The sequence below is a fragment of the Lagenorhynchus albirostris genome, chromosome 20 (genome assembly GCF_949774975.1).
Source record: "Lagenorhynchus albirostris chromosome 20, mLagAlb1.1, whole genome shotgun sequence".
Classification (NCBI taxonomy): Eukaryota; Metazoa; Chordata; class Mammalia; order Artiodactyla; family Delphinidae; genus Lagenorhynchus; species Lagenorhynchus albirostris.
Genome location: NC_083114.1, coordinates 2,438,512 through 2,463,452, shown reverse-complemented (window position 1 = coordinate 2,463,452; position 24,941 = coordinate 2,438,512). Strand labels below are relative to the sequence as shown.

Genomic DNA, 24,941 nt, shown 5'->3' with positions numbered 1-24,941 from the left:
GGAGAATGCCATGGCATCTAGTGGGTAGAGGCCAGGGATGCTGCTGTAATCCTACAAGGCATAGGGCAGCCCCCACAAGGAAGAACGATCTGGCCCAAAGTATCAGCAGGGTGAAAGCTGAGAAACCTTGATTTAAAGAAAAATACCCAAGGACTTCCCTGGTGGCACAGTGGTTAAGAATCCACCTGACAAGGCAGGGGACACGGGTTCGAGCCCCGGTCCGGGAAGATCCCACATGCCGCGGAGCAACTAAACCCATGAGCCACAACTCCTGAGCCTGCGCTCCAGAGCCCGCAAGCTACAACTACCGAGCCTGCGTGCCACAACTACTGAAGCCCGTGCGCCTAGAGCCCGTGCTCTGCAACAAGAGAAGCCACCACAATGAGAAGACTGCGCACCGCCAAGAAAGACCCGATGCAGCCAAAAATAAAGAAATAAATTTATTTAAAAAAAAAAAAAAAGAGGGGCTTCCCTGGTGGCGCAGTGGTTGAGAGTCCGCCTGCCGATGCGGGGGACACGGGTTTGTGCCCCGGTCTGGGAAGATCCCACATGCCGTGGAGCGGCTGGGCCCGTGAGCCATGGCTGCTGAGCCTGTGCGTCTGGAGCCTGTGCTCCGCAATGGGAGAGGCCACACAGTGAGAGGCCCGCGTACCGCAAAAAAAAAAAAAGAAAGAAAAGAAAAATACCCAATTGTTATAAAAAACATTTTTAAAGGGTAGAATTGAGCAATGGGCTAGGAGTTGTCACTATTTATTTATAAATTGATTGATTGATTGATTGATTTTTGGTTGCACTTGGTCATTGTTGCTGCGCCCGTCCTTCTTCTACTTGCAGCAAGCAGGGGCTACTCTTCGTTGCTGTGCGCGGGCTTCTCATTGTGGTGGCTGCTCTAGCTGTGGAGCACGGGCTCTAAGCACACGGGCTTTAGTAGTTGTGGCACACAGGCTCAGCAGTTGTGGCTCTCAGGCTCTAGAGCGCAGGCTCAGTAGTTGTGGCTTGCGGGCTTAGTTGCTCCGCAGCATGTGAGATCTTCCCGGACCAGGGCTCGAACTCGTGTCCCCTGCATTGGCAGGCGGATTCTAAACCACTGCGCCACCAGGGGAGTCCCTATGTCACTGTTTATACACAATTATTTTATTTTCTCCCAAAGAATTATGATTTTTTAAATTGAAAAAACACAAATAAGGAATAAAGCAAACAGCACCATTTTTTCTAATAATAAAAGGAACAAATGCTTAGCGTAAAATATTCAGAAAACACAGAAGTAAAGAGAAGATCAGTTATGATCCTTTTGTATGAGCTAGAACTGTTAAGCAACAGAACCCAACTGGAACTGTTTTAAGAAAAGGGGAAATCTGTCCTAAAGATGTTAGTGTCTCACAGAAGCCAACGGTACCCAAAAAGGATGCTACTGAGCCTTGAGATGCTGGAACCAGGACACTCAAGGTGTCTCATTCTGTCGTATTATCTGGCCATCTCCCCGTGTATTTGAACCATTCTCTGTCCTCCACTCTTTTCCTGGTCAGTTAGCCACGTCAGGGTCTCCGAGACCACCTCCACCTCAGGTTCAGTGACCACTCGGAGGGTGCCCAGGACTCAGCCCAGAGTCACACTCACGGTGATAAATCTGTGCACAGACTTATCACAGAGAAAGGACTCAAAGCAAGATCAGCAAAGGGAAGAGCCCTGTGGACTCAAGTCCAGGCGTGCAGGCTTCCAAGAGTCCTCTCCAGGCGGAGTCACGTGGCAACAAGCCGTGAGAACACGGGAAGCTCTCCGGGGACTCGGCACCAACGTTCTCTTCTGGGGGCTGATCATGTAGACGCCCTTTACCTAGTATGAACCCAAACTCCAAACTCCCAGAGGGAAAGCAGAGGTTCAGCATAAACCACAGTGTTTGTACCCACTGTTCAGGCACAGTGAGCCTCTCTTATCAGCTCTGGGAACGGTGGGAACCCTCCCAAAATCCAAGTCCCCAGATGCCAGGCCCGGGCGCCCTGGCTGGCAGCCTCGTGGGCACAGCCTCCTCAGGCCCGCCACGCCCGCTCTTTCCTGCACAGCGATGAAAACACAGCTGCACAGTGTCTGGTGCTGTATCGGAGTCACGGCTCTCTCAGCTGTAGTTCCGAACCCCCTGGCTTAGATCGGGTGCCTCCCCGGACCCGTCGGCAGTGGAGAGGACGTCACGGGGCTGCTTTGCGATAGTGTAGGTGAAGGTGCGGGAAGACCCTCCCCATCTGCTGTGCACACAACCTCACAATCTACAACCTTCATTTGATATTGTTGTTCAGAAAAACCTTTTTATTGCTCAAAATTTCATCCCTCTGGGCGTGCATACACAACTGCGAGCAGGAAAGGGGGGCCCCTGAACACACCGGCTCACGAGATACAACCAGCAGGAGTTACAGGTCGACTGCACATCTACCACAACTTCATCTTTATCCTCCAGACAAGCTCTACTGTTGCCTCACGTTGTAAGGCAATGCCTGGTGCCATTTAAAATATCTCCACAACATACAGACGGACAACAGGCCCATGAAAAGATGCTCAGCATCGATAATCATTAGAGAAATGCAGACCAAAACCACAATGAGGTATCACCTCACACCGGTCACAATGACCATCATCAAAAAATCTGCAAACAACAAATGCTGGAGAGGGTGTGGAGAAAAGGGAACCCTCTTGCACTGTTGGTGGGAACGTAAATTGGTGCAGCCACTATGGAGAACAGTCTGGAGGTTCCTCAGAAAACTAAAAGTAGAGTTATCACATGATCCAGCAATCCCACTCCTAGGCATATATCCAGAAAAGACAAAAACTCTTAATTAGAAAAGATACATGCACCCCAATGTTCATAGCAACACTATGCACAATAGCCAAGACATGGAAGCAACCTAAGTGTCCATCAACAGACGAATGGATAAAGAAGACGTGGTACATAAATACAACGGAATGTTACTCAGCCATAAAGAGAAGGAAATAAGGCCACTTGCGGCAACACAGATGGACCTAGAGATTATCATACAAAGTGGAGTCAGACAGAGAAAGACAAGTATCATATGATATCACTTATACATGGAATCTAAAAAAGTGATACAAATGAACTTACTTACCAAACAGACTCACAAAGAAAACAAATTTATGGTTACCAAAGGGGAAGGGGGGGTGATAAATTAGGAGTATGGGATTCATAGATGCACACTACTGTATATAAAATAGATAAACAATGATTTACTGTATGGCAAGCAAGTGAACTATATTCAATATCCTGTAATAACCTGTAATGGCAAAGAATCTGAAGCTGTACACCTGAAACTAACACAATATTGTAAATCAACTATAGTTAAGTTTTTTTTAATGTAAAAGAAAAATGTCTTCACAAATCACCATGTTTCGTAAACAGCTGCAGAAGCAGAGACAGCAGGTGAAAAGGGGCCTCCACAGAGTACAGGCCAATAAGGACATTGGTTTACTACTGGGCATCTATCTTTATAATGCAGGAAAAGAGCCACTTTAATGACGATAAACAAAGCAAAGCATTTTACATTCTCTGAATCGTGCTCGCAGCTCTCAAGAGACCTGTCTCAAAAAAGAAAACAACCAACAGAGCCCCAAGTGGCCCGATGGAGCACAGGCTGCTCGCTATTGGTTAGGTGCTTGCCGGTGCTTGTCCGGGAAGCAGAGACAGAAAAACACAGTGCGGCGACAACGACGTGGGTGTTCTTTCCAGATGCAAAATAAGGTTTGTTTTGGACAACACAAAGACTGCTTTTTTCTCTAACAGAGGAGAATGCGTAGCTGCTAGCTGAGAGGTTAAAAACAGGCTCAAAGATGTCTGGGCCTTCGTAACAGCACAGCTATCTCCTTGCTAGCTCAACTCGTGCAATACAAAATCAGAAACTGAACAGAGTCAGATACATTTTCAAGTAAGTCTCTTGACATCTCTTGACATCTGAACACTGGCTTCTTGCTATCTGATATCTGAAATGCAAAAGCCAAATATGATTTGAATGATGGGGGATACTTGTATGCATGTTCATCTAAGGGAGGGGTCAGCCAACTTTTCCCGGCAAGGGCTCTTTTGCAACTACCCAACTCCACTCTTGCAGTACAGAAGCAGCCATAGGCAACAGGTAAATGAATGGATGTGACCGTGTGCCAATAAAACTTTATTCGTGAAAAACACGTGGTGGACCATATTTGGCCCCCGGGGCCATGGTTGGCTGAACACTGATCTGAGTCAAGACTTAAATGTTACTTAGTGTAACAGGATCAGACCTATGCTATTTCAAATGGCAAAAGCTTTGATGATATAAAATGTGAAAAGATAAGACGAGCCAGGCCAAAATGAGAAAATTCTGAGTTATAGTATGTGCCATTCGGGGTTAAGGACACTTTAGGTATACCACTTGGAGAAGCCCATTTTTCTGAAAAATGTGCGATCAATCTTTTAGGTTTATGTTTGATTTTCAAGCCCATTCTTTGTACTATAATTCCTTAGGTGTTCTGCTCTTCCACTTTAAAGTTTTTGTCAGAAAGGATCTGGTTTAATTGTTGACTGTAACACACTTTTATGGCCTTTTCCCTCAGACTTCACCCCCAAACTGTATGTCATAACACAACGATAGATACAAAGAATATATCTGGATTATGAATGATACTAAAGTGAACAAGTGTGAATCCCACCTCCCAAATAAAAACTAGAGGACCAACACCTTGCGAATCTCCATTTTACTTTTCAATATTTTAAAAAAATTTTATTTATTTTATTTATTTATCTTTGGCTGTGTTGGGTCTTCGTTGCTGCGTGAGGGCTTTCTCTAGTTGCGGCGAGCAGGGGCTACTCTTCGTTGCAGTGTGTGGGCTTCTCATTGCGGTGGCTTCTCTTGCTGCAGAGCACGGGCTCTAGGCACACAGGCTTCAGTAGTTGTGGCGCATGGGCTCAGTAGTTGTGGCGCACGGGCTTAGTTGCTCTGTGGCATGTGGGATCTTCCTGGACCAGGGCTTGAACCCATGTCCCCTGCATTGGCAGGCAGATTCTTAACCACTGCACCACCAGGGAAGTCCCTCAATTATTTTTTAATATACAAAGTAATACATGGATACATTTTTTAAAGTTATAGTTTGATAAGATTTATAATTTAAGTACTGGTTTCCTACCCTGCCCCCACCTACATCTCACCCGCCATCTCCTTGATCTCTCTACAGAAGCTCTTCTAACTGCCTTTCCTAAAAGTAAATAATAGCTTTACTGAGATATAATTCACATACCATAAAGTTTACCCTTATAAAATGTACAATTCAGTAGCTTCTGAGTGTTCTCACATGGTTGTACAACTACCACCACTATGTAATTCCAGAACATTTTCATCACCTACAAAAGAAACCCTGTACCCACACACTCCCTCTGAAACTGGATCCCCCTAAAATCGAATTCCCCTGCGGAGTTTATGATAAACGTCTCTATCTAAAAACCTTATTCCCTTCCATGTCCTGCCCCGTTCCCCTCAGGATGGAGGAGTATATCAAAGAAAAGGGGGGGACTGAAACAGCGCAGCATCCTGTGGGGCCTTCCCGTGTACAAAAGCCCCCGTCTCTTTTTTGTAGAAAAAAGGCTTTGTCTCCTAGGCTTTTCCTGAGCTCCAAAGAGCAGATTTAAGCAGTTACTAATTAGGTAAGGAAGGAATGTGGAAAGAAAGGACAAGCGGTCAAGAAACAATAGTTCAGCATGAAAACAGAATCCAGGCTCCTCCCAAGAGATACACAGAACAACCTGACGTGCGTATCTCTGAGTTGTTCCGCAGGAACTAAGACCCCCACCCACGTGGCGGATGGTGACTACAGGCTGACCACAGCATGCAGACCCCAGACTGGTTGGAACCAGAAGGTTGATGACTAAGATTCCTGAAACACCACCCTGTTACCTCACCTCCAGCCAATCAGAAGGATGTGCTCGAGCTGATTACACACCCTGTAACCCTTTCCCTCTCTTTGTCTTTAAAAATCCTTCCCTGAAAGTCATGGGGAGCTTGGGCCTCTTAAGCATGAGCTGACCGTTCAATGAATGGTACACTAGTGGCCTGAAGAAGCGTCTGTCCCTGGTTATCACGTAGGAAAAGTAAATAACCTGACCCGAAGGAAGAACCTGGGGCTCTCTCTGCTGCGTCCAGATCCCAGTGACTCCACGCTACCAGCATTCTGTTGCTGCAGCAGCTGAAACGACACCCATTTACTGTTAGCTTGTGTTTAGCGGGTCAGAAGTGCCGGCAAGCTCTGCTGGGTTCTTTGCTTCAGACGTCAAGGTGTCAGCCGGGCCGGGCCCTGCCCTGGAGGCTCTGGGGCAGAATCCACTTCCCAGTTGACTCAGGGTGTTGCCAGAACTCGCCCTCTTAAATTTGCCACATGACCTTGATGGAATTGCCAGTGTGGCGGCAGTCCAGGGCATGGCAGGGCCCTGGGAACGCAGCCAAGGGGCCACCTGCAGAGGGCGGGGTGGCTGCGCCTCTGTCCTGCTTCCTGGGAGGTCCCAAGACCTTGCCGATCGGGACTGAATTCCACGCATTCATCATTGTTACAGGTCAAGGCCCCTCAGCTAAGGGCGGCAGAAGGCCACGCAAGCCGAGCACCCTTAGCCCAGCTGAGGTCCGCGGGCGTCAGGACAGGGACAGAAGGGACAAAGGACCTGCAGCACCAGCCGGTCCACTTCAGAACTGCTGGGTGCCCCCACGGCGTTTCCTGGGTGTTGGCAGGACCTCGGCGCTGCAAGGCCTCCATGCTGGAAAGTCCTGGTCTCCTCGCTGGCTGTCAGCTCCTCTCCACGCGTCCCCTCCACCTTCACACCCACCGACGGTATGGGTCCTTATGCTTCAGAGAAAACTCTCAGCTTTTACGGGTTCATGTGTTAGGTCCACCCAGGTAATCTCCCTTTTGTCACATATACAGTGGGAAACTCCACAGGGCGAGGGTCACTGGGCATCATTCTTAGAATTCTGCTCACCCCACCCACCACCATCGTGGTTTTCCGCCCCTGCAGAACGCTTCCTGGTTCTTTAGAGATGGAAATCTCTCTGTCATAACCCCAAAGAGGGAACTAAAAGCAGATGAAGAAAGGGAGTAGCAGGGGTTCTGTGGGTTGGGTGGGATACAGCTAAAGGCATAACCAGTGCCAAGCCCAAGACTGAGGGCAGCTGCAGGGCCTTCCCCGAAGTCTGACTTTTTCCCGAGAGGATCCAAGGAAATCTGAGTTGAGCAGACCGTCTGGAAGGGTCTCCTTTTAATGAGTGTGGGCCCCACCCCACAGTGCAGGTCTGCTCAGGCTCTCCTGCCCAGCCTCCATCCTGGGGCAACCTCAAGACACCAGAAAGCTGGGCCGGGGGCCAGCTGAGGGTCTGGCTGGCCGTTCTAACCTTCGCCGCCACCAAACGAAGCAACCATCTCGCATTACTTCAACTCCAGCTGATGCACCACTAAGGCCATGACCTCTGAGCCTAGTACTTGGTGTGAGATAAACACTGATGAAAACACGAGTCCTCGCCTTCTCCAGGTGAGCTGAGCCATCCCCCAAATATCACCTCTCCGACCTTTGTGTTAAAATGGCATCCACAGGACCGACATTCCCAGTCCTCCTTCCTGGCTTTATTTTTCTCCCTAGCACATTCCACTGGCTGACACAGTACATATTTTCCTCTTATATTTTAATTAACGGTCGCTCCCCATGAGAAGGTAAGTTCCTGGGGAGCAGAGGTTGTGCCTGTCCCATTTCCAGCACTTAAATATTACATAGCTCCAAACCGGCACCTCAGTACGAATTCACTGAATTAACATAAGGAGAGTCCCTTTTTTTTTTTTTTTTTTTTTGGCTGCTTTGGGTCTTCATTGTTGCGCGCGGGCTTTCTCTAGTTGTGGCAAGCAGGGGCTACTCTTCGTTGCGGTGGCTGCTCTTGTTGCAGAGCACGGGCTCTAGGCACATGAGCTTCAGTAGTTGTGGCACGCAGACTTCAGCAGTTGTGGCACGCGGGCTTCAGCAGTTGTGGCACGCGGGCTCTAGAGCGCAGGCTCGGTAGTTGTGGTGCACGGGCTTAGTTGCTCTGCGGCATGTGGGATCTTCCCAGACCGGGGCTTGAACCCGTGTCCCCTGTATTGGCAGGCAGATTCTTAACCACTGCGCCATCAGGAAGTCCCATAAGGAGAGTTCTCATCTAACCCATCACACTACACTTTGGTGGGGTAAAAAGAAATCATTTTCACTCAAAATTACATGGCTACCGGTTTTTAAAGAGATGGTTTTTAAACTGTCTGAGTTTTCTACAATTTACTTTTGGCTTCCCAAGTCGGAGAGAACAAGCTTTAAAGGCCTGTCTTAAACAAACAGGTCTAGACAGAGAATATTCTGTGAAGAGTAAATAAATCAGACACATATGATTTGTATTTCTCTCCAAGTTTACGGAGACTTAACAATGAATGGAAGATACTTTGCAGGCAAAATCAGTTTGGGTTTCATCCAACGTGAGATGCTTTGAAAACTAGTTCAGAATGTTCACAAAAAACAAAGCAAAACAAAGCACTACAGCAGGAAATGTCATTCTCACTCACACGACTGGAAATGTCTCGTCTAATCCCTCCCTGTGACCTAATCATAATGACATTCCACGTTCAAGGGCTGATTCCTTCTGAAAATTTTAATTGTCTTTTCGTACCTGTTCTAGCACGTCCCTCAGCCCACTTCTGTGAATCGGGGAAATGACAGTGCCTTCGACCACGGGCTGGGCCGTGGCTGGACCTCGCGCCTGGTTGATTACTCCTTCCCATTTTCACTTTTCTGTTACCAGGTCTACTTCCTTCACCCTGAAACCTCCTGTAACCAGCTCTCCTCTCTGACTCCTTTGACCTTGGGAGCCTCTATTATTGGTCATTACCCTGACCTTTTCTTTTCCTTTTTTAACAGAAAATGAAAAGAAGGTGATGTCACATATTCGGGACACTTCTCTCCTTGGGCAGAGTCTGACTTTGAGACGCTTGACTTGCTGCTGTTGCACAGACATCCCAGCTGCTGCCTTGCCGTCTGGGCTGGCTCTCAGCCAAAGCCTTGTTTTCTTGCCACCCTTAAAAGCCGGAGGTTGGGGAAGGAGAGTCGTGGTGCCGGCGGCTTCAGAATTTTTAGAAAAATGGGGTAAAGGCACGGGAGGCTGGGTCTGAATAAGGAGAGTGGAGAAGTTGGCCGTTTTAAAGAGGGCGTCTCTTTAACGGGAAGGTAAAACAATCCAACTTCCAGAAGAAAACGTAAGAAGATGTTTTCATGACTGTGGAATAGTCAAAGGTTCCTTAAACAGAAACAAAATGCACTAATCATCAGAGACTGATAAATTATACTTAACTGAAATGAAGAACTTTGTTCAACAAAAGAGTGAAAATGCAACCACCCTGGGAGAGGATATCTGTCTATTTGACAAAGGACTTGTATGCAGAATATATAAAGAACTCCTGGAAGCAATAAGGAAAGAAAGACAGTCTGCTTCTAAAAATGGGCAAAAGGCCTGAGCAGGTGTCCCAAGACAGACAGCCCAGACAGATGTCCAGTGAGCACATGAAAAGGAGCTCAACCTCACCCTCCAGCAGGGAAACGCCAAGTCACAACCACAGTGAGATCCCACGTCACATGCGTCCAAATGACCGGGAGCAAGAAGACTGACAACAGCAAGTGCTGGGGAGAAGGTAGAGAAAACAGAAATTTCATAAATCACTGGTGGGAGGTAAACCGTACAACTGCTTCGGGAATCTGGCTGACACAATCTACCACACTTGAACACACGCACATCCTGTGGCCCAGCCGTTCCATTTCTAGGTATAGATCCAGAAGGAATGAGCACGTGTGTGTTCCAAGAGGAGTACAAGAACATACCAGCAGGATTTATGACAGCCCCAGAATGGAAGTAACTCACCTGCCCATCAACAGCAGAAGGGATAAATGAATAACGGTGGGATCATACAACAGGTTACTGATGGGTTGAAGAAAATGAACAGACTTACAGTTATAGGCAGCAACATGGATAAATCTCAGTAACTTAACTTAAAAAGACAGGTGGAAATACTACAGTTTTTAACTTCCATTTATATAAAGTTCAAATGTGGGCAAAACGGACGTGGCATTTAGGGATGCACACTTTTGGAGAAAGCCATCAGGAACCGAATTGAGGACAAAGGTACCTGTGGGAGTCGTGAGGGCTATGACAGGAAAATCACACAAAGGGTTTGGAGGACGGCAGTGCCGCTTCTGGGTGCGACTCCGTGGGTTTTCACTTGACAATAATTCATGAAACTATGATTCACGCTTGCCGCGCTTTTGTCTTTGTACATGAAATTTCATAATAAAAAAACAAACTTATATCAGGTATTACTTCCTTGTTTAAACTTCACGGAAAACAAAAACTGTCCCAGAAAACCGAAACTCTTCAACTAAATGCAAGCAACTCCTAAAGTAACAGAAGAAGTTGAAGGTCCACCGTGTGGGGACTTTATGTGAATTAGGAAACGGCTCCCTCTTTGGGAAGATGATTTAGCGAAAGCTGTCTGCTCGGGCTGAGCAGCCTGTCGGGCGCCCTGCTTGGGGGTTTATACCTCCTCTGAGCGAAGGAAAGGGCCCCCTCCCGTAAGAGACGCAGGCCTGCGTTGAGGTCACGTCTGCTGGGAGTACAGACGGGCCTTCAGTCCCGCCCGCCTCTCCGACGGGGCCCTTGGGGCCGCACAGACATCTCCCTCCCTGGCAACCCCGCCTGTGAGAACAGAAGCCGACAGTGACAGGCACAGTGGCCCAGCCCGGCCAGTACACACGCAGGACACAGGACCCCCCCCCCCACCGAGCCGCTGGGCGCTGGCCGCCGCCGCCCCTTACCGCGTAGCCCTCCGTCTTCTTCTGGCACCACCTCAGCAGAGCGTTGCGCTTGGAGCCACCGTATTCCCGGGCCAAGGCAGCCAGGGGGTCTCTTCTTTCCACGCTAGTTAGAGAGGAGAGCACACAGTACAGAGAAGATGCTAACTTTTAAAACCCACAAATACGTAGGAAACAACTAACTAGATTAGAAAAGCAGAAGTCGAGGTCTATCTAGTGAGACTCTAAAGAAACCACCCAATTGGTCCCATCAACAATACATTTTTATTATGTCTCATGGTACGAAAGAGAAAGTAAATTGTGCTTCTTGGCTTTCAGAAGTCTGAGGAGGGTTTTTTTTTTTCTTTCTAATCTATCTGCTGCTCCATCCTTCTAGCCTTTTATTTATGTATCAATACCTATGTACAGTATCATTTTAATTAAAGACACCTATAGAAAAACACTCTGCATGCTTCAAGGCTACACCTATTTCCATGTAACAAATAAAAGGTAGATTGGAAGGGCATTTTAAAAACACCAGATTGGCTACTTACGGGGAAGTGATGGGAATGGAGATGAAAAACAAAATCGGTAAAACTGACTCAAAATGGCAGGGGGGACCTGATACTCTGAAGGTGACACTCATACTCCTCAGTTTATGGTGCAGGAACTCAATTCTGAGCACCTGTTTAGCCAAAGGAAGTGATTTCACTAATTAATACCATATCATTCCAAGAGCAAGAGTTTAGGTGCCCCAGCCTCAGTTTTCTATAGACACCTATACTTCGTATGTGACGTAAAATTATCCAAATACTAAAGAGGGACTAAAGATCACACAGTGTCTTCCATGACGAATATCATGAAATGAGAACTACATTCCTACAGCAGGTGGAACAGTATTCTATTTCCCTACACCGCTAGCAGTAGAGGGAGAACAGGAGGTGGTGCACGTCTGGAGCGGCACCTGTAGCAACAATTTACGAGCAACAGACAAATACTCTATGATAGGATTTATATGTGGGACCTAAAAATAAAACAAACTAGTGAATAGGACAAAACAGACTCACAAATATAGAGAAAAAACTAGTGTTTACCAGTGGAGGGGGGCCGATATGAGGGTGGGGGGATTAAGAGGTACAAACTACCGCGTGTAAAATAAATAATCTACGAGCATATATCGTACAGCACAGGGAATATGGCCAATATTTTATAACAACCATAAATGGAGTGTAACCTTTAAAAAGTGTGAATCACTCTGCTGTACACCTGAAACATATATAATATTGTAAATCAACTATACCTCAATTGTTTAGAAAAGAGTAATAGGATTTCCTCCCCGATGTACATAGCATCAGGGCATATATACAAGAATGTTCATAGCAGCACTTTTTATAAGAGCAAAAAATTGGAAACAAGCAAATGTACCTCATCAGGAAATGGATAAACTGTGGTATATTCATACAAGGGGATGCTATATACCAGTAGAAACTAAAGAGTTACAGATGTATGCAATAACGTGAGTGCATCACAGGAACAATTTTGAATTTAAAAAAACGGAAATAAACACAAGATGTTTCCATGTATACAAAATGTTAAACATATAATTTAAATAATATAGTTTATACTGCTAGAGGTACAAACATACACGGTGATAGTATAATGAAAAGCAAGGCAAGTTCAGAATGGGGGGGCAGGGAGGTGATACCAATGAAGCGGCTGATAGGAAATTTCAAAAGTAATGATTTTCTTTTCCTTAAACTAGAAGGTAAGTACCCAGGTGCATCTCCATTGTACTGTTAATTCTTCATGCCTTAGACATATTTTATTCTTCTTCTTTTGTATCCATCCACTATTTAATTACAATGACTTTTAAAAGAGTAACGGGACACTTCTGGACCTCAGGTGATTTCTCTCCCGTGTACCCAGCATATTTGTAAATTGGAGTCCATGAGTTTCTGTGGTCAGAATCACCGTTAACGATGAAGTTATGGGGATTTTGCCTGTTTTTACTATGCCTGGTCTTAATTCATCACTTAACTCATCGAATTTGTCAGCCAAGTTTTTAGGCCTGACAAATCAGAGAAGACTGAGGGAAGGCTTGGAAAAGAGTTTCTGCATAAACAAATAAAACATTTACCAGTTTTCTTTAAAATTATAAAGTTAACTAGATATGATTGCAATAATAATAATACGAGAATTTCCAAAGTAAATAATTTCTATGCTATTATTGTTTTGTCTCAGTAACATGAATATAAAAATGAAACAACAAATTAACTTCACTAATGTAACCTTTCATGATGAATGTATAATATAAATAGCATATTAACATACACATAGCCTGTTTATATACATTTCTGGCATAAAGAAAAGAGAAATTTCAGAATAGCACTAATTCTGGTACTTAAAGCCTGTTTTGATTACTTAAATCTCTTGCACATAAACATGACAGAAATGTAATATCTGGGGCTTTAAATTAAACCTCTGAAAGATATGACCTCATCTATTTGGGTCCAAATATAGGCCACACCCAAAGATATGACAATAGCTGGCCTGAGGTATTCAGACTTATATAAAATCCTTTCATAATACTCATAATGGTAGTTCTAACGTATGTTAAAAAGCCATTACTTCTAAAGTAGCCCATTTTGTGTATTCATCTACCTGCCTATTCGTAAATATTTACTGAAAGGCTCAGTGTAGCATAATACAAGGGGCTGAGAAAGAGATTAAAGTGTTAAGATGGAGTATTTACTGTCCACTAAATTATAGCCCAAACGGGGACCATGGCACACACACTATGCAACGGTAAATTAAACACCAAATGGGTGTCAGACACCAAAGGCAGAAAAGGGGGTGTCCCGGATACCGGGTGGTGAGCTGCAACCTCAGGGAAGGGTTGACACAGATGGAGAAGTGGTATTTAGGAGTGTGAAAGGACAAAAGGAAGGCAGTTCGGCCGGAACCTCGTCAGCAGTCAGAATTGCTGGTGTGACACTGCAAAGGCAGGAGACATAACAGGCTCTGATGGATACCTGAGTTTGCTTTGTGGCTTCCAGCCCCCAGTGGGAGCGCCCAGCAGCCCGGAGCCCCCGAAGCCCAGAGAAGGAGGTCTGCTCAGGGACTCGAGCGAGGGGCTCTTCCGGAGATAAGGGTCTGGTCTCAGGTCCTCGGCCCTTCCCTTCAGAAGATCTGTGGGGACAACAGAATCGCCCGTGTGAGGAGGAGAGACCCGACGGGTCACCACACTCTCCAGTACAATCCTCACATCAGTGTCACGTACAAATGCACAAGAGACACTGACTCACTGTGCTGTGCACCTGAAACCAACACGACATTTTAAATCAACTACACTCCAGTAAAATTATTTAAAAAACTACACAACAGATACAGATGGAGATACAGATACACTTTTTGGACTGAGTGATGAAAATGCAAACAGGGACGTGGTGTTTTCTAGAAAGGATTCTCCAGGCAGGACTGGCTCTGTAATTCATAGGGACTGATGCCAAGTTAGCCCCTCGTTCAAAAACTACTCTGAATTTCAAGATGGTACCAGCAGGGCACTGAGCAGACATCCTGCTTCTAAGAGCCTCTGGCAGGTGCGCAGGTGGCCAGGCCCATGCAGCCAGCCCGACCCCCGGTGAAGCACCATGTTCTAACGAACGCGCATCTGAGGGAGGGCGCCAGCAGGAAGACCTCTAGTGGGATTATCGGGTCAAAAAGCTGGGAACAGGAGTGACACCCATTTCCCAGGACAGGAAGCCATGCCAACCACAGGGCCTGGCTTGCCAAAACTCAGTCACAGTATTTCTTCTGAGGCTCCTCTCTGCTGTCCTATTAGTCTGTGGCAAAAGAGCTAATGAGACGGCCTAACCCTCCAGAGGATATTCCCCAAAGGATCACAAAAGTGCAGAATGGGAGAAAATTCCCAAGACTGCCTAGTTTGTATGTGCAGAGGATCTGGGAGCAGGAAACTGGTCACTTGCTTGATGCCACACACAGCTGGTGACCAGGCCGAGCCCAGCGTCCCTCCTCTGACGCCACAGTCGTGGAGAAAACAATACTTGTATAGCTGATAGCATCAATTATGGGTGCTCAAGCTGGGAGTGAGGCTAATTAGCTGGGAAGAGCAGAGAAAAACAGAGTTTACATCACTGAAGGGAACAACAAAAACAGTGTATTAACCCCAGTCCTGCAGCTTCTGGGGACGTGATGCTGCAAGGCTGGCCAGAAAACAGGCAATTGTCACCGTGCAGTCCTTTCTGAGCCAAGTAAACAGAATCACCTGGGTGGACAGGGGCCTGCCGGGGTGGGGGGGTTGCTGAGGATGAACTATTTACTTCCGGGCAATCGCCGCTGTGGTCTCAGCGTCAGTATTTATCTTGTCAATGAAAAGAACGGTTTCTCTATACAAAGGAAATTTTAGAGCTGGAGGAACAGAGATTACCAGTACTAAGACCAAAAGTTCACCTGATGCACTGAAAAATGGTTCAGATGGTAAATCTGATGTTACAGATATCTTACCACAATTGAAAAAACATCACACACACAGCCCTGCGCTTATAACCAAGTCATTCCTATTTCACAGTATGTGGCAAACAAATGTGGAGAACTCAGCGCGGGCACCCCCTCTGGTTTCCTTATTCCTCTGACCCTGGACAACCCGTGGTCTCTGGTCACCATTTCCTCTTCCTGGAAGTCATTATGACAACTTGAAGTCCTATACAAACCGTGACCACTTCTTTATGAAGCTGCTATCAGAGCGATCGCCAGCCTCGTCACCAGAAGGCAACCGGGTAGAAAGAATCAGGAAAAATCCTATCCTGGTCCCAGAGCTACTCAAAATCAGTGTGGCCTTTGTAAATTGCTTAAGCTCTTCAGGGCCTGCGTCTCTTACCTGTAAAATGCAGGGAACGGACCAAGGTAATCTTTAAATTCTCAATGTCGGGGTTTATCTAAGGCTAAAATCCTATTAATTCCATGAAAAAGAAAAAATTCAGAAGCGAAAAAAATAAGGTGGTGAGGTGAAACAGTTTACAGTCAAAGGGTAAAACTTATCTCACAGAAACAACTATTTTAAGGATAAACCTGTGTTTGACCATGACCTAAAAAAAGGATAGTGGGGATGTCTTTTTTATTCACCATGTCACAGAAACTGACACTTAAAAGACACAAAGGATTTCTCTCCATGCGGTCTAGATTTCTGGCTTTCTCTCCTTCTAACAGGCACCAGGAATAAGTCAGTTAGTGTTCTTTTCATTGTTTTTGTTTCCTCATAGCAGTGACCTCGCAGTCAGCCGTCAATTTCCAGGGTGAATGTTCTACACAGCCGGAACCTTCCGCTGACGCCTCCCAGCTCTGGGGTGTGAGCTGACTCCACAGGCGACAGTGCGTAGGTGACAGCAGCCCCTCCGCGGCTCTGTCCCCAGCCCGGCTGGGTTCACTCAACCCTCCAGGCCGTCCCGCGAGGCGGACGGCATGATTTCTGTTTCGGAGATGGGGGAACCCCAGCGCCGAGGGCTGGAACAGCCGGACCAGAGCCGGACCGTAGGCAGCAGGGGGGGCCAAGGTGCAAGCCCACACGCTATCCCGCCCCGGTTCCCCCTCAACAGCTCCTTCACATCGGCCATCAGCACGGCATGTGCAGCAGGAGCGAAAATGAGGCGCGTGCAGCCCTGCGGTCACAAGCAGCGCTTCGCCGTCGGGACCCGAAGTTTTTAAAACATGGCATAACAACAGGAAGAGGTCTACACTCAGAGACAAAGACGGCTCAGAAGAGGCATATTTTAGGTACTGTGGGAGCAATAGAACTTCAGAATCAGATAAGATTTTTTTCTCAAAATAGTTTCTTTTAAAGATGCGATAGTCTCTTGAGATTTAGTTAAAAGAACAGACAAAAGACCTCCAGAGCCTGACATTTCTCCCAAACTCATGCACCCTGAGAAGTGCAGCCAGCAGGACACAGCTGGGGTCTTGTGTCCATAACACATACACTCAGAATTTGAAATTGTTTGCGATAAATGCCACTTATTGCAAATAAATGATTCTTTTTCTAAGCTCAGTTTCATGCAAAGAAAAGAAGAAAAGTTAACCTCACAATACGTAAGTCAGAACTACTTCCTATTTAAGGTGATTTACCTGAGAGGGAAAGGTCTGGGAGATCCAAGCGCTGAGTCACTCCTTTGCTGGCCGGCCGAGCACTACTGAAGGTTGAATGCCTCTGAAACCAAAAGGTACCCGCACATAGGTGGACGTGTCACATCAGGGACAGCATGAGCAAGGGGTGTGTGCGTGTGTGTATGCGTGTGTGTGCGGGTGCGTGTGTGCGCACGCGCATAAACAGTTCTCAAGCTCGTTAGAATCCCCAGGGGGACCTTTTAAAACGACTTCTTTATTTGAATAGGTAATAGATCCTATTAGGAACAGAAGGGACACAGAGTGAAAACAAAGTCTCCCTTTCACTCCCATCACCCAGTTCTTCTCCCTGGGGTAACTGTTATTAATCAGGTTTGTGAACATCTTCCTGGAATATTCTATGTATATTCAAGGATGCGTGTAAAAAAATACTGTTTTTTAATGGCCAACGGGTACATGAAAAGATGTTCCACATCACCCGTCATCAGGGAAAAGCAAATCAAAACCACAATGAGATAACGCCTCACACCTGTAAGGATGGTCATTATAAAAAAAACAACCGCCACAGAAAAAACAACCGCCACAGAAAAAACAACTGTTGGTGAGGGTGTGGAGAAAACCCTCCTGCACTGCTGGTGGGAATGTGAAACGGTGCCGCTGGTATGGAAAACGGTAGGGAGGTTCCTCAGAAACGTAAAAACAGAACTACCACGTGATCCAGCAATCCCACGTCTGGGTAGATACACAAAGGAATTGAAAATGGGATCTTGAAGAGGTACCTGCACACCCATGTTCACTGTAGCATGATTCACACATTAGGCAAGAGGTGGAAACAACCTAAAAATGTATTAACAGATAAATGGATAAAGGAAGTCTCTGCATGCAATGGAATGCTATTTAGCCTTAAAAAAGAAAGGAATCCTGTCACTAGCTACGACCTGGATGAACCTAGAGGACAGGATCTGCTGACAGGGGCTGCACCTGTGCCGTGGCCCGAAGGCTGAACCTAGATGTTGACAGAAGTGGTCCCAGGCTGCACTTAGAGGAAGACTTCCTGATTCTGGCAGAAATAGATGTTCCTTTAATGGGCCAACTCTGGGGTGTTCTGGGAACGTTTGCTGAAGCTCAGTGCAGATCAGAGCTTCCCCTGCAGCCTTCCCTGTGTTAAATTCCTTCCCGCTTAACTAGCTAGAGTGACTGACGTACTTACAAAAGAATGGGGATACACATTCATAGAGAAATAGTCCCTTGAGTGGGGAAAAATTTGTAGAAGGAATTTCACTTTTGTAATAAGTTTTTTTTTTTTTGCGGTACGTGGGCCTCTCACTGTTGTGGCCTCTCGCGTGGTGGAGCACAGGCTCCGGACGCGCAGGCTCAGCGGGCATGGCTCACGGGCCCAGCCGCTCCGCGGCATGTGGGATCTTCCCGGACCGGGGCACGAACCCGTGTCCCCTGCATCGGCAGGCGGACTCTCTACCATTGCGCCACCAGGGAAGCCCCACTTTTGTAATAAGTTTTATCCAAAACAACCTAAATGCCTATCAACAGAGGAGTGGTTAAGTTAATCACTGCATTATCATACACCCTTCAAAAAGAATGAATTATTTCTCCAAACACTGACATTTAAAGATATCTGATATACTCCTTCATTTATTCAACATATACTTATTGAGCTTCTACTATGATATGATTATGTGCAGCCACTGTTCTAGACAAGAAATATAACATCAAGCCAGAGGGATAAAAATCCCTGCCCTCAGGGGTACATGCCAATGACAAAGCGAAAGCAGCCAGTGTCTGAATAACATGTAGTGTAACCCAATTTATAACACTTTCTCTCCCTCACTACACCCACACACACACTCCCCCCACACACACACGTACACACTTTTTTTTTTTAAATAAATAAATTTATTTTTGCTGTGTTGGGTCTTCGTTTCTGTGAGAGGGCTTTCTCCAGTTGCGGCGAGCGGGGGCCACTCTTCATAGCAGTGCGCGGGCCTCTCCCATTGCGGAGCACAGGCTCCAGACACGCAGGCTCAGTAGTTGTGGCTCACGGGCTTAGTTGCTCCGCGGCATGTGGGATCCTCCCAGACCAGGGCTCGAACCCGTGTCCCCTGCATTGGCAGGTGGACTTTTAACCATGTGGGTCCTGGGAAGATCCCACATGCCACAGAGCAACGAAGCCCGTGCACCACAACTACTGAGCCCGCGTGCCACAACCACTGAAGCCCGCATGCCTAGAGCCCGTGCTCCACAACAAGAGAAGCTGCCTCAGTGAGAAGGCCGCGCACCGCAAGGAAGAGTAGCCCCTGATCGCCGCAATTAGAGAAAGCCCGCGCGCAGCAACGAAGACCCAACGCGGCCAAAAATAAACAAATAAATAAATTTATAAAATAAAATAAGCACGAGTTAAAAATTGGAAGTAATCTAAAAGTCAACCATCAGTAGGATGGATAAACCATCAGTAGAATGGTATATTTACAAAGGAACATGACACCGCAACGAGAAAAGAACTGCCACAAAAACAGGAATGAATCTCACAGACTCAGCGTTGAGCAAAACCATCCAGTGAATGGAAACAACTAAGTGCCCGTCATCGGATGAATGGATAAAGAAGATGTGGCACATATATACAATGGAATATTACTCAGCCATAAAAAGAAACGAAATTGAGCTATTTGTAATGAGGTGGATAGACCTAGAGTCTGTCATACAGAGTGAAGTAAGTCAGAAAGAGAGAGACAAATACCGTATGCTAACACATATATATGGAATTTAAGAAAAAAAAAATGTCATGAAAAACCTAGGGGTAAAGCAGGAATAAAGATGCAGACCTCTTAGAGAATGGACTTGAGGTTATGGGGAGGGGGAAGGGTGAGCTGTGACAGGGCGAGAGAGAGTCATGGGCATATACACACTAACAAACGCAGTAAGGTAGATAGCTAGTGGGAAGCAGCCGCATGGCACAGGGATATTGGCTCGGTGCTTTGTGACAGCCTGGAGGGGTGGGATGGGGAGGGTGGGAGGGAGGGAGACGCAACAGGGAAGACATATGGGAACATATGTTTATGTATGACTGATTCACTTTGTTATAAAGCAGAAACTAACACACCATTGTAAAGCAATTATACCCCAATAAAGATGTAAAAAAAAAAAAAAAAAAAACCATCCAGTGACAAAGTCTGAGGTCACAGAGAACTAATCTGTGGTGAGAGGTCAGAGAACGGTTCTTTCTAAGGGGTCACTGACGAGATGGTGGCATGAGAGCCCCTTCTGAGGTGACAGACATGCTTTATCTTGGTGTTGGTTACACATGGAAACATCCAAGTTACGTATTAAAGAGGTCTGTACTTCATGGTATGTGAATTATAGCCAGTGGTGTGCTGCAGCTGGTGTGTACCTGCTCATATCGCCGACGGATAAGTCTTCAGGAACTGTGCAGGCTAAGCTACTAACCACGGCTGTTATTAAAATGAGACTATGTTAACAGCAAAAGTAATAAATACTCAAAACTCATTGCTTCCTAATTATTTTTCTACATTTTGCTAATGGGGTTTTCATACCTGCCGTGTCTGTCTTGTACAAATACTATCTAATGTACATCTCTTCTCAACCCCATATGCACTGAGGTCGTAGAAAAAGCTTGAAATTGGCCACAACGGGAATATTTACCAAGAAATTGGCAAACACTACAAATCCGGGCTCTTTCCCCCAAGGAGCCAGTTGTAAAACATTTCCTAGCAAACTTGTGTTTATAGCTCAATAAAGATAAGTAAAAATGAAGCATGACCTCTTTCACTTTTATTAAATAAAAAATGATGATCATAAAATAAATAATTGTTTTATTTGGTTTTACACAGGAGGTGGTGGAAGTTACCTTCAAGGGCAAAAAAGTGAAAGAAGTATTTTTTTTAAAGCTTAAAAGACCCCAAACAATGTCCATAACTACTAATAACATCAGAAATGGAACCTGTTGACAACAAGATCAACCTTAGCTCAGCAGAGGCAAAATGCTGAGTGCTACCGATAACAACAAAGGCCCTGGGCACAGAAATGCCAAGAGGCTGTGGTCTAAAACCTTCAGGTTTCACATGCAGTCACATGCAGTGAACTCTAAGAATTTATAAATTGTAAACATTCTCTCTCTCTCTCTGGGGGCATTTTAAAAAATCGATTGTTTGAGTAATATACCCAGTTCAATGTCCACTTCTAATAAAAATTACAATCTTCATTTCACTGAAATCTTTGACAGTGTCATCTTATGGGAAACCAAGAAAGAGGCATTAACAAAACTGTATGACAGGGGCTTCCCTGGTGGCGCAGTGGTTGAGAGTCCGCCTGCCGATGCAGGGGACACGGGTTCATGCCCCGGTCTGGGAAGATCCCACATGCCGCGGAGCGGCTGGGCCCGTGAGCCATGGCCGCTGAGCCTGCGCGTCCAGAGCCTGTGCTCCGCAATGGGAGGGGCCACAACAGTGAGAGGCCCGCGTATCGCAAAACAAAACAAAACAAAACAAACAAACAAAAAAAACCCGTATGTCGTTTGCAGCATCTCAGACCTTCCTCAGGAATCAAAAGGCAATTTTTAATGAAAGTTTCATTATTATTATTTTAGGCGTACTAAAAAAATGTTCCATGTGCCTCAAAAAAATAAACCCACTGGTTTTCGGTTCCCTTTTGTTGCCTGGGTACCGTGTGACACCAGCCCTACCCCCCACCCCACGCCGTTGGCTCTGATACCTGCATTGGAGAAACAGCGGCAGCTGGAGTGGTCCTCACGGGGATTCCGCTCAGGGGGCTCCTGGAGGCCTTATGGACAGAAATGTCCTGCCCAGCTCCACCTGCCAAGAAAAGAGATGGGGACATTTCTACGCTGCTCCGGTTCAAAACAGCAAATAATAGTTCCTGACTTGCTACTCTTTTGGGTGACTAAAAAAGTATCCCATGATGCCAATTAGGTATTACGTGTACTCTTTCACCCTCTTCTGCCCTGGACCAGTATTGAATTGGGGAATGAGTTGGGGGGAGTTAACTAAATGGGGGCTGGTCTTAGATGTAGGACACATACAGGTGATGAGTCACCTACAGCAGGCAGAACAGAACACTCTTGCATAAACCATTATTGTTCATTCCTTTTCCACCTTCACAGACCGAATGTAGTCACTGAGTCTTCACAGCTTCAAGTCTTTGTAGTCTAATCTTAATCTAATTTAGCCCCGAACTATTTTAGCAGAGACAGCATCCTAGGATTAGCCGTTACCCTGGCCTTCCAGTACAACAGGCATATCTGTTGCAATCAAGGGAAAAAATATGTTGCATTTTGGATACAGGCACATCGGGTTTCTTCTCTTTACTGTATTTACAGGTGTACAGTATAGAGATGCATCTTTCTCATGTGGCGGTAACAGTGACTAAAGGTGACTTGTGAGTCAGGCAGACATTGCCAGAAAAAGCTGGGAATGTCCCACGATCAGGAACGACACATCAGCACCAGCGGCCACACACAAGACCAGGGGGAGAAGCATGTAACAGCACGTTCTAGGATAAAGGAGCCCAGGGTGTCAGCAAGGCGGCCGAACACACAGATCAGCGCCTCATTTCCCAAGGGACGAAGCCTCTGGCTGGCCCTGCTAATCCTCACGAGATGGTAAGAAGGCGCTCAGCAGTGACCTGGATTTAACAGACACAGAGGCAGAAGAGGAAGGTGGAGAGGCAGCAACTGGAGTTGCGGAGAGGAGGACAGGAGAGCTGACTCTCTCTGTTGTCTCATTGGAGCCCCAGAGGGCATCACGCACCATGTCTACACGTGGATGGTCTGGGAAGGGCCCCGTGGTCACGCCAACGTGGGACCAGGGTGGTGGAGGACGGGCTTGATCCATGGGGCCACGGTCTGAATTTGAGTTTTGCTTATGAAACAAAATGACGAAATACCTGGACGCCCCAAGTCAAATGACTTGATAAGGGATTTAACGGTGGTTGCAGACTCCGAAGATGTCGGAGGAGTTCTGTTCACGTAGCCGCCGTGCCACCGGCCAGGAGCATCCACCTCGGAGGGCTCCGAATCTTCCTTCACAGGTCTGCACGGCAAAGAGCAAATCAGATTGAAAGGTGGAGGATGTCCCCACGGGACACAGGACACAGATGGAAACAACCAACGTCGAGAAGAGAAACAAATCTGGGAGGGGGATCGCAAACTGAAAATCCTGTTTTCCGTACCAGCTTTGCATTTTAGGAAATAACGTGGGTACCGCTCTTAATTTGTATCAGAGATGTTTTCTCCGGAATGGCCAGAGAGAGCATTTTTCTATGCAGGGTGACTTGACATGAGCTCTAAATAAAAAGGATGTAACTGTAAACTGCAAAAAAAAAACCCAGACAGATGTTATTTATCAAAAAACAGTTAGCTTACTGTCCGTGGTGGATACAACGGGTTGGGGTGTCGATGGGAATCTAATCCCCACCTGGCACACAGAGGCTGGAAAGACGACATTTCGGGACCCCCTGCAGCTAGGATTTCAGATGGGGGATTTAGGCTCCTGCCAGAAAGACTGGACAAGACGTGCACCAGGACCTGAGTCAGGAAGGAGAGGCCGGGCACAGGGCCTTCACTACGCTGAGACAGACGGAAGCAGAGGCAAGGTTCTCCTGCTGCTGGAAACTGGTGGCAGCTTTCCGACCAGGCAGGCAGCTTCCTGGCTTAAGGCTCCCCTTCACGGCAGAGGCAGCAGCTGGCCTGGCAGCCCAGTTCTGTGTGCTGTGACTTCGAGCGTCGTTCCTGGAAGCTGAGCCTGGAGTCTGTTTCTCCAGCAATCCCCCCATCCCCCAACAGTCCTGCAAGCCCTTTAGTACCTTCCTGCTTAAACCCCCGAGGCTGCCATCTCTTAGGTACAAGAGAATCCTGACTCATATGTGTTTGCCCCCAAGAGGATGGTAACTGTGCTCTAGAGCAACACTGCAGCTCTGCATGAGCTGAGGCTTCTCCGCTCTCCCACACTTTCCTGGTGAGTTCTCTCTGTGGTTTCCAGACTGCAGCACAGACTCATAGAAGAGCCTTTTAAAGACAGACCATCTGCGTCAATCCTCCCATGCATGGCTTCCTCATCCAGGGGACGCTGGCCTGTCATTTAATCTCCCTGTGAATGTGCCAAGACAACACCTCCCAACTTCCCATTCCTAAAGCACTGCTCTTTCCATTGTGTCAAATTGCCACAGCTGTTTTGCAAAAAGATGACTAATTTATGAGAATATGGCTCAAACAGAATACTTCCAGCAAGGTCAGTGGAAGTTTAAAATATTCATTTATTGATCTTTTTGAAAGGAACCTAGCTACTCATAAGCTTCTGCGGTTGAATTTACTTGTCCTTAATCCTCAAAGCTTTCTCCTGTTGTTCTGTAATCAACGTGAGTAGAATAAATTTAAGTGAAACAGAACTTAAAACGCTTAAGTCACACTGCCCTACACTCTTGTCTCCACAGTCCCTTCTTTCGAGTGAAAAAGAAAATCAGTAAATTGATGACTTTTTCTGGAACGAAATATCAGGTATTTCAGAAATTGGTAAGGGTTTGTTTTTTTTTTTAATCGAATGGCGTTGGTTCTCTTTATTTTCCCTGTTGTGTCACACAGTATAAAATCAGATGGTAAGTAGGAAGAGAGAGAGCGAAATCAGGTTAGGTGCGAGCCGGGGAAAAACCTCTCCTTTCTGTCCCAGCCATTCTCAGGAAGGTGATACAGAGGGCACCTTCTTGCCCATCCATGTACCCGCCCTGCCACCTGGCCTGGAGGATTTAGAGCACCCCTCAAAGGAAGACTGTTGTTAAAAGTCCACTTCTATTGCACTCCCTGATAATTTAATAAGAATAAAATTACATTCCGCCGAGGTGCTCTCTTTGATTACCTAAGTTTCTCTGTGACTCACAACATCAAATGATACAGACGACT

General features: G+C 46.4%; 1 protein-coding gene across 2 annotated transcripts in view; it reads right to left on the bottom strand.

The window, feature by feature from the left end:
• The window catches only part of SPECC1 (sperm antigen with calponin homology and coiled-coil domains 1), a 183,475-nt gene that overhangs the window by 42,876 nt on the left and 115,658 nt on the right, over positions 1-24,941 (bottom strand). For both annotated transcript variants that reach the window (XM_060133596.1, XM_060133595.1), the window contains 5 exons: positions 22,934-23,079; positions 21,743-21,843; positions 17,003-17,084; positions 13,897-14,053; positions 10,889-10,991 (listed from right to left, as the gene is read on the bottom strand). In XM_060133596.1, the coding sequence (XP_059989579.1) occupies positions 10,889-10,991; positions 13,897-14,053; positions 17,003-17,084; positions 21,743-21,843; positions 22,934-23,079 (589 nt within the window). The remainder of the gene's footprint in view (positions 1-10,888; positions 10,992-13,896; positions 14,054-17,002; positions 17,085-21,742; positions 21,844-22,933; positions 23,080-24,941) is intronic.